Source organism: Pelmatolapia mariae, linkage group LG3_W (genome assembly GCF_036321145.2).
Source record: "Pelmatolapia mariae isolate MD_Pm_ZW linkage group LG3_W, Pm_UMD_F_2, whole genome shotgun sequence".
NCBI classification, from domain to species: Eukaryota; Metazoa; Chordata; class Actinopteri; order Cichliformes; family Cichlidae; genus Pelmatolapia; species Pelmatolapia mariae.
Window position 1 is genome coordinate 46294690 of NC_086229.1, and position 17845 is coordinate 46312534.

General features: G+C 41.2%; 1 protein-coding gene across 2 annotated transcripts in view; it reads right to left on the bottom strand.

Moving 5' to 3' along the window:
* Positions 1-880: 880 nt before the first annotated feature.
* The window catches only part of exoc6b (exocyst complex component 6B), a 130251-nt gene continuing 113286 nt past the window's right edge, over positions 881-17845 (bottom strand). For both annotated transcript variants that reach the window (XM_063469495.1, XM_063469496.1), the window contains 2 exons: positions 7881-7993; positions 881-4807 (listed from right to left, as the gene is read on the bottom strand). In XM_063469495.1, coding sequence (XP_063325565.1) covers positions 4681-4807; positions 7881-7993 — 240 coding nt within the window. In that variant the 3' untranslated portion in view covers positions 881-4680. The remainder of the gene's footprint in view (positions 4808-7880; positions 7994-17845) is intronic.

Below are 17845 nucleotides of genomic sequence, written 5' to 3' on the forward strand. Positions count from 1 at the left end.
CCTCTGCTGCCGGAGAGGTCAAGGGTCACAGAGATGAGAGTGGGTGAGAGAAGACCAATATTTCTTTCTAAACAAACAGGATGTCAGTCTGTTCTGTGCACCCCTTTTCCTCATCAACTTAAGAGCTTCAGTAGATCTACAGAGCTACTGAGAGGAACACATATGAAAATCTAAGCATATATAAACTTCACTATCTGAGCCACAGGAGGCTGATCAGATGCACACTGGCTAAGACAAATGGTACTGATACAGTGCTTTTTAAACCCCATGATTTTGGTCCACTCTTCTTTACAACACCACTTCAGTTCATTAAGGTTCATTCATTTATGCACAGCTCTCTGAATGTCCCACCGCAGCATTTCCATCAGGTTTCTTCTTTTTCAGTCATTCTGCTATAGATTTGTTGCTGTGCTTAAGCTGTTGCATGACTTAGCTTAGGTCATGCTTTAGCTGTCAGGCAGACGGCTTCAAATTTGAGTCTAGAATATTTCAGTATACAGAGGAGTTCATGGTCGACTCAATGACTGCAAGGTACCAAGCCTCCGTGGCTGAAAACAAAGTCCAAATCATCACCTCCACCACCCTGCTTGACAGCTGGTATGAGGTATCTGGTTTTCCTCAAACGTGGTGCTGTGCATGATGGCCAGATATCTGTACTTTGGTGTCATCAGTCTAAATGACATTATTTTAGAAGTCTTGTGGTCTGTTCAGATGAAACTTTGTCCTGGTAGTTCGTCCAAAAAGCCTGTAGAGTCGGAGATTGTTGCATTGTAATACCCCCATCAGGCTTTTTTTACATCTAAAGGGTAAAGGATTATGTAGCTTCAAGTGACAAAAGAAACTTGAGCAAACAAAATGTTCAACAGTTTTTCATTTATTCCATATTCATCTGTTGGCATTTGTCATAATTTTATTAGTATTTTGTTTCATTCATTAGTGGTTTAATACAACAGCGTGTACAGTGTCTCAATAACAACATCTGCTTTACAAAAAACCAAAAAACAAATTAGCAACAACATCTGCAGTGCGTGGACTCTGGATACCAATACAGTTTTTAGTAAATTAAAACGGGGACAGTGGCACTAACACAAAAATGTATTTATGTCTTAAAGTAAACAATATAAACTGACCATCATACTTTGATTAGCTAGGCTTGACCTCAGCTAATCTGAATGACTAAACTGCACCTCTCCACGGTGTTTGTGCTTTCTGATGTATTTTTAATGAAATTATCTGACATATATTATGACCTGTTGTGTGGTGTAAGATTTCCTGGAAGTTTGAGTGAAGCCTTTTATTACTCTGTTATTTAGCATTATTTATCTCTCTGTCTAATGCTGGCTAGCATTAGCTGTTAGCTTAGCACTCCACCTAGTAGCTGGAAAAAAAAAGAGCTATGTGACTCCAAAAAACCCAACATAGTAGCAACTAAAATATTAACGCTTTAAAATGCTTAGTCCAAAATCAAGAGGTGGTAGCACAGTGTCAATGTCCATCTTTTGCATACAGTCTATTGCAATAACATTAGGAATACAGAGAAATGTTTTGCACATCTCTTATAGCTATGAGAAAATCTTTTTTATAATAAAGGTAGTTTTTGTGAATTTAGTAGATGCCCAGCTGTCTTAAATAAAGGAAAATAGCCTTCAGTTGTTTAGAAAATGCAAAGCAGTCTTCACTGTGATCATAATAAACTGTGCAAGTCCAGGGTATTAACATAAAAGCTTTAAAACAGCATCATAAATAATATAGCAGAAAAGAAAGCAGAGCAAACACAGCCTGGAAAAAAAAGGAAATTTTGCAGATTTTGAGTTAATTTTTTTTTGTGAAGAATGAAGTGTTTCCAGAGTCCAATCACCACAGCTGCACACGGCTGCTTTATTGGCAGGAAAAACAACAAAATACAGCAAAAGGCACATTCAATAACGACGGCCTTGTTCCCTTTCTACAAAAACAAACAAACAAACAACAACAAAAACAACCCCCCCAAAAAAGATGCACAGCTAATAATGAATCAAAAAACCTAAAAAAAACCTATTATTAAAAAAAAAAGCACAGTGCTGCCATGCACAAGAGAAACAACACACTCATGAGCATGGGAAGGAAGACACTTTTTCCCTTCAGACACCCACCCACACCAGGTTAGCATTCCCTTTATAAATCCCTATTTATAATCCCTATTTGATTAACGCACACACACGCACACCTGCTGCAGTTTCTTCCTATGTCATTATTGCACCCGAGTTCAAGAAAGAAAAGTTATACAAAGAGTGAAAAGACCCCCGTTAGTTTCAAAGACGATCTAGTGTGAAAGGAATTAAGCATTGTGCTTCAATTATTTAAGCTTGTGTGTAAAAGTAGACGCACTACACACACTCACTCACGCCCCCCTTGTTAAGACCTAGTTTTTGTAATACATTACAACAAAGAAAACACCCAAGCCATGTCCCTACCATTCCAAATCAAGTTTCACTTAAAAGGTAGAGGGAATGGGTTGCCATGTTGGGAGACCCCACCACCATCACTCTCTCACACACACACACACACACACACACACACACACACACACACACACACACACCTTTAATCCCCCAACATGCACTGTGCTACCAAAGGAAATAAGGTTGCCAAATCAGGTTTCAAGTGTCTGCAGGTTGTATATACTAAGAGGGGAAATGGGTTACCAAGCTGCGCCAATATCCCCCCCTTGGTTAGAAGATGAAGGCAGTAACATTCTGTTCATTTTCACTAATATCTTGTTTTTGTTTTCAGTGCTTTTCCAGCTTTTTCACAACCTTAAAAAAACCAGAAAGACATAAAGCCATGGGAGGCGACCCTCTGTGATGTACATTCAATGCGTTGTTATCACGCCACAGTGACGGAGAGTGATGTGGAAGACATTAAAGGGCGGGTGAGGATGGGTGGCTTAACCAGCCCGGCTCAGTCTGAGAAGGACTGAAGAGGAAAATGGGAATTGAGCACAAAAATACAACCTGCTTCAATGTTTCTTGTACACAATTCCCTCACAAAACTTTTAAGCCAAAATTAACTCTCATTCCAACTAAGCAGACCCACAAATGGATCGATAGCAACCATCCAGCAACTGGAAACGTATTTTTCAAGCTTCAAAGATGACGGAGAGCATTTGATCTGAGAGCAGTGGACGACAGCATGTGTAGATTTATTTGTAATGTTACATTTTTTTTCCTTTTAGCTGCATGATAAAAAAGAAATGATCAATTTCATTATCACTTGTGCTCCTAAAGAGACCAAAGTCAGAAACCTTCCAGGCTGAAGAACATCAGGTCCAGTTAAAGGCAGAAGTTGGTGATGATGTAGATTTTTTCTTGAACATCGTGAGGTTTAAGGCAGAGCCAAAGAAAATACACTAGTTCTCTGTAACTGGGGTTACAGAGCCAGAAAACAAACTTGTGAATATACTTTGTGTTAGGAGAATATATCGGTACCATAACTTTTCTGAAACTGTAAAATCAAAGCTGTCAATTTACTGTTCAGTCTCTATTCCTACCCTCATCTGCTGCCTTGAGCTGCGGAAAATGTCAGAAAGGAGGCGATCATGCAGAAATGAGCTCCCTCCAAAGGCTGTCTGCGCTCTCCCTTAGAGACAGATTGAGGAGCTCGGTCATTCAACTACACTCCTCTACAATGAAAGGAGCCAGTTGAGATGGTTGAGCTATCTGATAGGAGGGAGAGTTTGTCTCTCAGCTTGGGAACACGGAAGTGTCCGCCAAGAAGAGCTGGAGGAGCTGGCTGAGGAGAGGGAGGTCTGGGTGTCTCTGCTTAGACTGCAGCCCACATGACCGATTCTGGATAAGCTGCAGAAAATAGATGGATCGAAGTTTTCTGGTTTCTGTTTCTACTGACCAAACAGTCTGAAGACAATTAAGCCTTAATTGTTGGACTGCAAACAATGCCTGGGGCAGAGAACATGAAGCCTTGGCCCAGATATCGAAGAGCTACAACAGAAGTCCCAAAAACATTCAACTTGAAGCCAAAATCGTCAGGTAATAGCCGACGGGCTCCTAGATTTCCTTCTCATCAACGAATACCGTGAAAGACCAAAACCAACAATCTATTAATCTATCGTTTGGTAACTAAAGACCTCCTGACACCTTTTCTAACTACTGAGACAATCATTGGTGGAAATCAGTGGGAAATATTATTGAACTTTAAAAAAAACGAAGGCTCAGCAGGTTTCTTCCATTTATTGCAAATGGCTCTAATAGATGAGTAAACAGTGTTAGAAAGATGAGTTTGTTGTTCGTTTTGATCTTTTTCTGTACTAAAGAAAAATATAACATGGCACCAGACTTCTGTTTATAAGTCGGTAGGACGTGTGGACATGGAACTAAATTTTGAGAAGCCTGTATGGTTATCTAACCAGATCCAGACGGCTGGATGAAAACTGAACTTTCAGGATGTACAACATTGCTTTTAAAAGGATGTCATTCCAGCTAACATGCTACTCTGGACAGTTTCTTACATGGTTGTCTTCAGCCAAAATGTAACCACTAACACTAATCAGACTGCAAGCTTATCATCCAGTGTGCTTTTTCCAGTTTTAGACTGCCTAATTTGTTGTTGCTTTTTGAAGTTTTTTTTAAACTTAAGGTGCATAGATCAGCCTTGTGGGGTTGTTGGCCAATTGTGCGGCTTGCTTTAGGTGTGGTGCTGCGCGATGAGGTTGCGTAGCTGCTTGATGACGGTGTCGATGAGCTTCTGTCTGTCTCTATCCGTCTTCCTGAACTGGGCGAAGACGTTGTTCTTCCTGCTCGTCTCCTTCATCCTGGAGATGGGATTGTGGGTGGGTTGGGGGGGCAAAGGAATAAACAGGGAGGAAAGAAGAGCCAAGCAAAAACAAAAAGATTTTTAAAGAAATCAATCAGGGACAAAAAAAAGGATCAATATTCACTGGGTTGTTCATTTCATGCAATCAGGAAAACACAACTTTCTGAGCATGCTCAGAACAAGCACACATCCCTGCTAAGGTCGCCTATTTGAGAAGAAAAAAAACCTTCATTGTCACATCTGCATCTCGGCATGTATTTTTTTTTTGTATTTTGCAGCAGAACACTGGAGTGTTACGGACCTCCAGGAAGTTCGGGGGCCCAGCAGACTAGACTAACCCCAGTAGGGTGCTTCCTCATGGGCAAAGAGAGACCACCAGGCCTGGCTATCTGAAGAGAAAAGGCTGTCCCTAATTAAGGTGCTCTGCCGCACAATGAATGAGAACATATGACTTTGTGCGTGTGTGTGAGCATTTTTTTTTTTTTTTTGTGTTTCTTGCCTCAAGTCTTAAAAGTGTGTATTTACTTTCAGGTTTCTGTGTGAAAGCTTTTAGAGGCGGTGATCCACAAAGTCAGATTATAACTTTTTGAGTTCATGCAGGTTGTGTGTGTGGTTATCTTCCCTATTTTCATATCAGCTCGGGCTCTATGATCAGGCCCTACACTGATGGTACACAGATACAGGATGCGGGTGGTGTTGTAGCGATAACATCCTATGGTTAACAGCCATGGCGATAAACATCAGTATCATCACGACATGAGTTTATGTTCTCAGGATGTGTGAGAGTGAGTAATACGGAAGGTGAGATTGCACACACCCTTTTTTAAAAGGAAGAAGGTAAACAGCTTTAGTAAACCCAAGTACTGGTCTTGGTGTAAGTACATGCCTCAAACAAGCATCTCTCTCTCTCTCACACTCACACACACACAGATGATACTCACGGCTTAAACAACCTGTCAAGAACATGAAGGAGGACAGGAGACAGAAAAGAGCAGATGGAGGAAAAGGTGGATGAAGTTCAAAAGTTCAAATGAGATTTGATGTAGGAATGCTGCTAGATTTCCACTGATCTGATGTTGGCTTTCTCATTAAAGGAGCTCTGCATAACCCACAAACCCCAAACCCATCCATTAACATACATTGTATTTGCCCACTTCCTCATTTCCAATTTATATTGCATGTTTGTCATACTTGAATATTTCAGGTCATTAGATAAGATAACCACAGTAAATGCAAAATGCAATTTTAAATGATGATTTAGTTTATTAAAGGAAAACGTTATCCAAACCTACATGGGTTGTGAGAAAGTCATTGTTCCCCTAAATCTAATAACTGACTAGAGTTCTTGCTGCCAGGGCCAGCACAATCAAGCATTTGTGTTAATTGTCAATGCGTCTCTTCTCTGCGGAGGAATTTTGGTCCACTCTTCATTGCAGAATTGTTTTAATTCAGACACATCGAGGGGGTTTGAGTATGAACACCCTGTTTTAAGTCACAGCAAAGCATCTAAATCTCACTTAAGTCCAAACTTTGACCAGGCCTCTTCTTCATTTTGTTTGAGCCTTTCAGAGGTGGACTCGCTGATGTGTTCTGGATCCTTGTTCTATTGCATAACCCTCGTGAGCCTGAGATTCAGGACACAAACTGATGGTTGGACATTCTCCTTCAGGATTTTCTGGTACAGAGCAGACATCGTGGTTCCATCAATTACAGCAAAATGTCCTGAAGCAGCAAAGCAGCCCCAGACCATCACAGTACCACCACCATGTATGACTGCTGGTATGACGGTCTGTTTATGAAATACTGTGTTACACCACATGTAACCGGACTCAAACCTTACAAAAAGTTTGTCTCGTCAGTCCACAGAATATTTTCTCAAAAGTCTTGTTTTTTGGCAAATGTGAGACGACTCTTTATGTTCTTTGAGGTCAGCAGTGATTTTCTCTTTGGAACTTTGCTCCAGTCTCTTTCTGACTGTTGAATCATGAACTCTTAACCGAGGCAAGTGAGGCCTTCAGTTCTTTAGATGTTGCTCTGGGTTCTTTTGTGACCTCATGGATGAGTCGTCGTTGCGTTCTTGTGGGAACTAGGTTTCACTATGAAATACCACAAAGGTATTACATGTCCTGTTATGTTTTAGATAGCAAGGAGCAGACGGCTGAATTTATTAAACTTCACCGAAACAATCTGCAGATTTCATTAAAATTTAATAAACTATCATCTTGTCTTTATTTTTAGTTAGCACATACCTTAAACACTTAAAGCTGTAAGCTAATGATAGTTATATAGGAGCAGATGCATGCTGGTGCAATAAGCTGTACATTTTACGTCTAATGGATGCATGATCTGATTAGTCGACTAATCGCAAAAATAATCAGTGACTAGTCGACTGTCAGAATAATCGTTTGTGGCAGCCCTAGTCAGAAATTAAATTAGTTTCTTTTTAGACACTTGTAGGTATGCGAACTACAAAAAAAATAAAATAAAATAAATAAAATAAACAATTGGATCAGACTGTTGTAGAACTTGAAGTTGTCTGAGGCACAATCCAGATTTGGCTCCAAGAAATCCTCTGGTCAAGAATCCTCTCCCCTAAAATAAAACTGGGCTGGGACACTGAAGGGGATCCAGCACACATCACAAGTGCTCAAGCTCAGAGTGGGACCTCCATTGATCTACAACTGCAAACATGCTGGATGTGATGCAGACCTTGATAAGGAAATCAGCCAAATTTGAGCCAGGCAGGGTTTAAATTTTTATGTGTGAAGCCCCAGAACTTCGTATGGGGGGAACTAACCAAAATGTTGACGTTTTATCAATAGAATGAAGTTTATGAAAATTCATAAAACTTAAATTGAGGGCTTCAACTTTTTTTGTGAGATTAATTAACATGAAATTAACAGTAGTATAAAGCTGAGAAAACAAGGAAACTCTCACATTTAAGAAGCTGGAATCAGAAATTGTTTAGTCAATTAATGGCAAAACAAGGATTTGAGTCATCCAAAAATGAGGCAACAGAACAATAGATGAACAGTAATGTGTGAATCCCAGAATGATGAATCACTACTCACTTCTCCAGCAGTGCCAGTGCAGTGTGTGGGTTGACTCTCAGGTATTTGCAGGTGGGTTTGCCGTAATCAGCCAGGTAGGTTGACCAATCCCACTGGGTGAACAAATCCAGTAACTAGAAAAAAGGTCAGAGGAAGAACGTGAGATTTAGGGAGTGTTTCTGTTTTACTCATAGGAAGATCTCAGATTTTGGAGATGATAAATTATCCATTAAGCAGTGATGAAATAAACACCAGCAGATCACTGATTCACTCGCTAACCCACCAACATGTTGTGTAACAGCTGGCGCCCACTTCAAAAACCAGGAAAATATGAACCTGTAGCAGCTTTGAAGATAAATATGTAGTGTTTTATACAACCACGATGTACTCAGATGGATTCAGAGCCAAAAGTTTGTCTTGTGAACAGATGTGTGGCGCTTCCATAACCACATTTATCACAGCTTTTCTGGCCTTCTTTGCTCAGCTTGGCACCCCCACACCACCCCCTCACTCACAGCAGTGATAATCACGTTCATCACGACCTTGCTGTCGCATCTATGCCACTAGGTTAGTATATCAGACATGAGTGATTCCTAAGGTATGCTCAGAAATACAGGATTGGGAGTGTAAGTAATAGAGGTGCAGCTCGCTGTAAAAATCACACCAACTGTGCTCTCCATGAAAAAGGCTGGCAGGTGCGATCACGTCTCAATCGCAACTTTCAAAAACTTTACAAAGCTCAGAGGTGTCGATTTCATTTAAAGTAGTGGGTTGGACCAGCGAAATTCCCCTTGCTGTCAGTGTAAAGATTACAGATTATTAAGACATATTTAATATTTAATAAATGCGGCTCTATGCTGCCCCGACTGTCCTGTAATTATAAGATGTTTTTGTTATATCACAGTAAGTCCTATCGTTATTGAATCTTTACTGTGAAATCAGTACAGAAAACTAATTTCTATAGAAGAAACTATAATTTGAAAACATAAATAATTAAATGTCTTTCATTTAATTATTTATGTATTACCAAATTACTTTGGTGGCATATGAACAGCTATAAGGTGAGGTCTTTATTAGCAGGAAAAGCTGTAAAACTTATGAAAACAGTTTTGAGTACAAAATTTCTGCCTCCTTCACATTTTATATCTCACATTTAGTGAAAAAAATCTACATATTTGACACTAAAAAAGAGCACTGCACACTAAGTCCACATTAGCACACTAAAACCTCATCCCATGATTCCACCATGCTGGTGAAATCATGTTTGGAGCTCCTCTGTTCTGGTTCAACAAAACCTAGAACCCCTAGAACCCGTTAATCTCGCTGGGTAGTACACCCCTCTGAAGACCGATCAAAAACCGTGATGAACCGAAGAGACCAACAGAGAAATGGTCAAAAATTCCCGCTGCCGTCCAGCTACCTTTAGTTGCCACAGGAAACCTCATGACGTTGCTGTTTGCGTCCAGACTGCACTGTGAGTTATTACTCAGTGTGATAAATAAGAAAATTAAAAGCACATTTGTTTGTGGGTTACTGCTTTAGTCAGATTATGCTTGCTTACAAGTGCCACTTGTGATGAAGATCAGTCCGCATGTTATATGAGTAACCACTTGTGAAGTCCTGGTAACTCCAAAGGAAATAGTATTAAGTTCTGGCACTTGCAGCTTGTGCCAACTTAATGCGGATGTTTATGTTTTCAGCACATAAAAAATGACCAAATCGTCTCAAGAAACCTTTAAGTTCCCCACATGGAGACATTTTTACATTTAGGTAAATAAAAGCAACAACGCCAAGAAAGTAAACGGCAAACGGGTCAAGGGAAAGGAAAGAAAAGCAACAAGCTGGAGAGGCTGAGTCTTCTTCGGAATGGCCCACATTTCAAACAGTTGCATAACCTGCCGCTGCCCTGCTGAACTCTACCTAACACACACACACACACACACACGCACACAGAAACAGGCCCAGGCAGGCAGACCCGTAAGCCTGCAGACATTCACACACGCCGTCTCTCTATCTCTGTCTGTAAAACACACACACATATGAGCAGGAGCCCCAGTGAACTCTGGGTAACACCAAACACAGATCCAGAGAGAGAAACCATATGTGAGCGAGGGATGAGAGAAGAAGAGGAGGAGGTGGAGGAATGGAGTACAGAGGGATGGAGAGCAAAACCACATGTGAGGAAAGGGGGAGAGAAAATGAGGGAGAGTAAAGATGGAAGGAGACACAGATGGAGAGGAATGGATAACAGCGCTTACAGAAAGAGGGAGAGGGTAAAGGAAGGGCAGATGAAGATGGATAGATAAGACTAAGAGAAGGGGATAGACCGGAGTTAGCTGATGAAGGTGCCCCGGCAGGCGACCGGGGAAAACAGAACGGATGACAGAGGACACGAGAGAAATTAAGTGAAGTGAAAAATCTGTGAAAGTCACTGGCTTGTACTGCTGCTTTCTCAGCGTTCACACCTATAACTATGGTCCTAACGTTTACGAAAACTGTGCTTCACCTCACAGAAACTCCTGCATGGAATCGCTAATTAATCATCCAGTTAGTCCCTATTGTACATAGGATTGATTTTTACAAGTTCCCTGGAGGGTCCTTTATCTTTTCTTAATTCTTCTTTATACTCAAGTCAGAGAGACACTATTTATTAAATCCAACATGCATTTTTGTGTTTGTATAATCAGAACGTCGAGCTGTCATGGATGTGCTTTCAGTCTTCCACTGAGTTTAACTCCATTAGATTTCACACACTTAGCAACTTGGTTTTGTACCACTGAACTGTGCGGTGACTTCATATAGTGCTGCTGTTTGTTATTTTTGACATGAACCGCCTAGCTAACCCTGTGCTGGAGACTTAGAACCCTTCCCCCCATGCACTCCCCGATGGCAGCAGCCTCCTGCAGCAGGACAGTGGATTTAAGAAAGATATCAAAGAACCCGAGGCTGTCAAACTCTCTGGATCTCTCCAGACTCTGTCCTACAAAAAGCCCTGGAGCAGACCCAAGATGCTGCAGAGTTTATGTCTCTGGGCTGGTTTGGGAACGCCTTGGTGTCCACCCAGACAAAGAGGAGGTGGTCAGGAAGAGGTAGGTCTTAGATTCTTGCCCACGCTATCCAAACACACCTAAGTATTGATGGCTGCTGTGGTGCGGCAACGGCAGCGTGTCAGACTAGCTAGCAGCTTGTGTTGCTAATATAAACAGTGCTAACAGCAGTAGACTGTGCCTTTCTCCAGGCTAGCATCTCCATGCCTGTGCAGAGCGGGCATAGCTGACATAGCCGACAATCGTCAACAATCATCGTCTGTATCAAAGTCCTGCAGAACCACACCGTGCTGCTGACATCTATTTACGTCACCACTCGTTCTTTAACATCACTGACTGAGAAAGAAAGGGGCGTGGCCCTGGTAAGGGACTGGTGGTGTTGTAACACCTTTGAACCGACAGGTAACTGCTGTTGTACATTAATAAAATAACTCATGTAACTGCAGAGCATTCGTGGTCAGCAACTTCTAAACATTACAACACTCTGACTGACTAGTCTTGGACATGTCTGTACGGTATTTAACACCAGACCAGTCGATGAACTTGCTGACTCAAAAACGTGAGTGGATGATGTAACAAGTTGCTACATCTCTGCGATGTGATAAAACGGCCCAAATGAAACGAGAATTTACTGGGTGTTCAGTTACTTCTTTATCCGGGAACTGAACTCATACAATCAAACCAATAAAGACAAGAATACCAGCTGAACAGTGCCTGCTTCAGTCAGTAGTAAAATAGATGGCCTTACAGACCACCATAAGCCACGACTCCACATGCATTCATACAGCGCTTTACCTTTGACACACAGACTTAAGACTATCTTGGCCAAGGACACTTCAACATACGGACTGGATTGAATCAGTGATTTTCCAATTACTGGACGAGCCTCTCTGCCTCCTGAGCCACAGCCGCTCGTGCTTTAGACACGTGGAAGTTTCCTTTCATAAAGACCCAGAATTTGAAGACTGCTGTGGGATTACTGAGTTATTACAGTGTATTTACTTTCCAATTAAGCATTGCTTTTGTCTTGTTTTGAATTCACGCCACGTTTATTTCCAGAGCAGGTTCAGTTCAGTTTTTATTATTTAAAAACACTCCGTTTTTTTTTTCTGTTTCATTATTACTTTGTTTTCCTAATTATTTTTAAATGGAGCATATTTTTTTAGAAGTACAGACCAGAAAAGCTGACAGCACTTTATGAAGCTCACAATCGTGTAAACACCTTGAGAGTGAATCAAGAAATACACCAAAACATCATGAGGCGGGCTGTGATGACAAATTTGACCAACCTGACAAACTAAAGCGAAACACATTTGCTTTACTATTATTATTAAATTATAGTGAATTTTGTGAGCGCAAATTGAAGTTTTGCTTTAACTTTAACATGCCTGGGTGTGCCACCGAGCTATTAAACAGCTATAAACTAACTGGATCAGGAGGAGTTGCCCACCAGCAGGTACCAAGAAGTCATACCAGTCTGAACTAACCACCAAAACTGATTGTTTTAATATAAATATTTATTCTCTTCCACAGCCTGTCAGGTATATGATTTATCTGTTTTATTGATTAGCCTTTCTTTAAGTGTTCCCCTTTATTTTGTGCCATAGTTTGAAACTATTTGTGTGTTTGAAAGTGTGCATGTTGAAATGAATGTGAGACTTTATCAAAATATGAAGCACTTTGTCACTGTGCTTTGAAAATGCCATAAAAAAATAAAGTTATTAGTATTATTATTATTATTATTATTTCACGTCATATGTGTAGTAAGTGAAAGTAGTCCTTGAAGCTGCATCTTTATCTGTATTTTTTTTAAAGGTCATGGCTTCTACCTGACTTCACCTCTTCAGAGTTATTCCTGAAAACAGGAAACATCCTAAATATTTTCTCAAATGGTTCAACCTGGCTTCGCAAGACAAGCGGTTCCATTGGACTCCCCCCTTCCTTTCCTCCCTCCTTTGACCCCCTCCCAACGTCTCCTATCGCTGCTTTCTGCTCCTTTCCTTCCACCCTCTGGCCCTTTCACTTCTGCGCTCAGCTCTCTCTACTTTGTCCCCGAGTTCACCCTTGCACGGCCGAGGTTTGACCTGCTAATCCTCCCATATAAACACACACACACACACACACACACACACACACACACACACACACACACAAGTGAGGGCGGTTAAAGCACAAATATTATCTGATGATTAGGTGCCGATACAAGTGTGTGCACAGTGTTCACATAAACTGTCTCAGTATTATATAATATTGTTTGTCAGGATGTTTCCATCTGCTTGTGTGCAGGGAGTTATTTGTGCACACGCACCTTGCTTTGTGTATGTGTGTCTGCACTGCTTGTACGTCTGTATTTGTGGGGACCACATGCGCACTATTCTTCACTTTAACACAGATGTTTAAAAGGGTTTTTTTTGGGTTCAAAGTTATTGTTGAAGGTGTTGGAGGATGAGCTTTGTGCTCAAAGACACAGCACATCTGTACTTGTTTCTGAGGAACATACAAGGTAAAAGCATGTGGGATAAACACATACTTTAGCTGCCTGTTTACAGGAAGTAACGCCCCCCCCCCACACACACACACACAGCAAAGAAGACACACGCCACCATGCATCCATAGATGGATAAGCTGCTGGCTGAGATCCGTGAGATTTTCATTTTATCTGACAGCAAATCACTGTCTTCACTCTGCAATCATGCTCTGCGCATCAGTCTTCCTTTATCTCTTGCTTTCTTCTCCCACCCACTTTCTTTTTTGTATCAGAGATAAAAGGAAAAAAAACCTGCACAAAATTTCCCGTTAGGCATGAGGATTGCAGAGGACAAGAGAAAGAAAAAAGCAGTGAGGAGGACAAAGACTAGGAAGGAGAGAAGAACAGGACCACAGACCATACACAAGATCACACATTGGTTAGCAAAGTCCCTTCAACCCTTCAAACTTTGAGTTCAGGGTTTTTACTGCAGCCACGTTGGTGTGTTTGAAACCTGACATGATGAGGGATCGACCTAAAAGCAATGACACTGTGGGCTCGTTGGCAAATGTATACTGTAAGGTAAAGACCCTCCCCAAGCCGCAGGTTTCTTCCTGTTAAAGGGGAGTTTTTCCTTCCTACTATCACCAAGTGCTTGCTCATAGGGAGTCATCTTACTGTTGGGGTTTTCTCTCTATTATTTTAGTGTCTTTTTCTTAAAATATAAAGCACCTTGAGGCAACTATAGTTGTTGTTATCTGGTGCTATAAAAGTAAAGCTCAATCTTCATTTTTCAGTCTGCTAGTTTTCCACTCATATTCTTTTAAATGCAACAGGAAAAATGAGTATGGGGAGCGTCACAGACAAGATGGAAAAAAAAACTGCTGCAAAAACAAACCTTTAGCTTCATCGTAACATTAACAGCTGTGTCTTTTTTTTGGCAAAACATCTCATGTGAGGAAGGGCAGCATTTGGGTGCACACGTAAAATTACGGCTATTTGTTATCTTCAACTTTGGTACCTCAGGTGCTGATCGGAGTAAAATTAAGAGCAGTAATGTGGGATAAAAGGGATAAAAATTAAGAAAAGGGAGAAATCAGGGCAGCAGGGAAAGTTTTTGAGTGAACCTCAGTTTCGATGACAAACTTTATTTATACGTCACTTTTCTTTGCAAATTTGCACCAAGGGGAAAAAAAAGAAAGTCTAACCCAAACATCGATTAGGGGGGTGACACAGGAGTGAGGAGTGGAGGGCACGAACAGTAGGAGAAGTTCAACAAGAAGGGAGGACAGCAGGAGGAGGAGGCAGATAAGACTGATGAAAATGGAAAAGAGATGGAGAAAGAAAAAACAAGTGTGTGTGTGGGTGGGGGGGTGGGGGGGGGGGAGTGTGGGCTGTCAAAAAACAAAAAAAACAAAACCCAGCCACACGCGAGCCAGCAGGTCCTTCACACACACACACACACACACACACACACCTGACCCTTGATTCACCCTAAACACACACACAGAAAACGGCAGGTCTCTCGCTTCACCTCTAGCTGAACTTCTCTCTCCGTCTCGCTCTCCCTCTCTCACCTCGCTGTGACCTCCCCCACGCTATCGCTGCTGTCTCCTCACACACACACAGATTATTGCTTCCTCTTATTCTTCTGGGGGGTGGGCAGAATAACAGTGATGTGTTGCCCTCACATTTCTTGTTTGTTTTCTCTCATTTCTTCTCCGCTAATGGGCTTCTTTTACTTCTCGTAATCCCTCACCCACAAACCCCCTTCCCTCCCTCTGTCTCCACCCCTCCCCCTTTCTCTCTCTCTCATCTGTTTCTACAAACTCCATGCCCTCCATCCTTTCTTTCCCTCGTTATCCCTCCTTTTTCGTGTCCTCACCAGCTTTTGTCACTTCCATCTCTTTCATCCTCCTCATTTAACCCAACTTCCATTCTTCACCCACCTTTTTACTCTCCCCATCACTCTCCCTGTGTTCTCCTCCCCTTCTTTCAGCCCTCTCTACCTCCTCAAACTTTTCACTTGCTACTTCAACTTCCTCACATCCATCCCCATCTTTTCCCGTCTCCCTTTCTCCCAAGTTAACTTGACCCATACACTCCCCCCTTTACATCTTTCCTCGAGTCCCCTCACCATCCGCAGATTTGTCTAAGCTCCCCTCTTCCCCCCCCCCCCCCCCTCCTCTTCTTCAGTGTTTAGCAGACTTGTTAATGGTTATTCCGGCTGCGGGCAGGATTTATTTGTTTGGGACCGTTGGGGAATTGCCGTGTTCCCGTTGCTAATGGCCAAACGTCAGGGTCACCCAGAATTCATCATGTTTACACTCACACACACACAGTTAGGTTGCAATTATGTAATGTTTCGGCTATGAAGAAAACAAATTTGTGACCCAGCGGTGTGAACTTAGTATCATTCATCTTTACACAGGAGAGGAAAATGAATAAAAATGCACCATCTTGGATAATAAGTAACGCTTTCTAACTTTTCATCCCTTGCTCTTTAAGCTCCAGTTCACATCTCTTACTCCCTCTCCCTGTACACTCATCTCACAGCTCTATTAGCTCTCTGTGCCCCTCAAAATTTGACAGGCGAGAGGTCAAAGGTTGCTAAAAGCAGGGAAAGTGCACCAGGCTTTTATCAAGAAAAGCAGCCCTTTTGGCACCCGTCCATCTCCACAATCCAAATCTACCGCCTTCATCCGTCAATCACCCAATGTGAGATCACTCTTGTCTTTATTCCCAGTGAAGTGCTGTTAAAAGCAAGAGGGGCACTGTTGAGATCCCTGTTACAGGAATAAAGTGGAATTAGCATCCAGGCTGCACGTACAGTGCTGGGAAAAAGTATTTACTCTCTTCCAGATTTCATATCTTGTGTTTCAGATCAAACACATTTTAATAATCTACAAAGATAACCCAAGTAAATACAAAATGCAGTTTTTAAATGATGTTTACATTTATAAAGGAGAAACAGTTATCCAAACCTACTTGCTCTCTAAACCTAATGACAGCAATCAAGCATTTGTGATAACTGTTTTTTCTTTCGACTCATCACCGTGAGGAATTTTGGTCCACTCTTCATTCAATTCAGAGACATTGGAGGGTTTTTGAGCATGACTGTGATGTCAAACTTTAGTCTTGGACTAGGCCTCTCCTTCATTTTAATTGTTTGAGCCTTTCAGAGGTGGACTTGCTGGTGTGTTCCTCCTGCATAACCCAAGGTTAAACTATTAGTTTGTGTCTTTGAGCTTCAGGACACAAACTAATAGTTGAACCTTTTTCTTGAGGATTTTCTGGTGCAGAGCAGAATTCATGGTTTTATCAAATACAGCACGTCGTCCTGATTCAACAAAGCAGCCCCAGACCATCACAGTACCACCACCATGTTTGACTGTTGGTATGATGTTCAATCTGTGAAATGCTGCGTTGGTTTTACATTAGAATTAAACTAGATTAGACTCAAATTTTCCAACAACTTTTGTCCACAGAATATTTGTCCAAAATTCTTTTGGATCATCAAGATGTTTTCTGGCAAATGTGAGATGACCTCTGTATTCTTTTTAATTAGCAGAGGTTTTCTCCCACGGACGCCATTTTTGCCCAGACTCTTTCTTATTGTTGAATTGTGAACGCTGACCTTATTTTGGTAGGTCAGTCACTTCTGGGAAGGTTCACCACTGTTCCACGTTTTCTCCATTTGTGGATAATTTCTCTCACTGTGGTTCATTGGAGTCCCAAAGCCTTAAAAATGGCTTTTGGTTTCTCTAGGTCATGGCATGATGTGTTGCGATCTTTTAGCGTGCTTCACTTTATCAGACAGGCTCTACTTAAGTAATTTCTTGATTCAACAGTTCGGGCAATAATTAGGCCTGAGTGTGGCTAGTGAAATTAAACTAAGCTTTCCAAAAAAATTTGATTATTAACAAACCAATTACGTTTTCACAGCACTATATAATCTCTCTCTCTGTAGATATATAGATATTTATATACCTATATCTCTATAACTTAGGGTTCAATATCCTGCCGAATGACGCACTGGTATTTGGGGAAGCCAGGGATTGAACCAGCAACCCCCTGATTGGTCTATGCTAATTTGCAAGAACTCAAATAATTACATTTTAAAAAATAATTTATTTGAAATAACACAAAAATCATCTAATTATTAAATATAATATTTATATATCTAGATGTGTTAAAAAAAAGTTTGAACTGGCAAAACTATTTGGCTGCCGGTAGACATGAAAAAGAAAATCAAAACAATGCGGCTAATTTATCTGCTTGTGGGAGAAAGTGAAAGATTTTTGTTATCTAACATTTTACTTTCAGCAGATTAAAAGGTCAAAGGTTAGCAAAGCAGAGAAAATGCTTCAAATTGTTCCAAGGCTAAACCGTTTCCTTTGACACCTGTCCATCACCAGCTTCATCGCTAAGTCCTCTTTTCACTTAAAAGTTCAAAGGTCACCATCAGCACA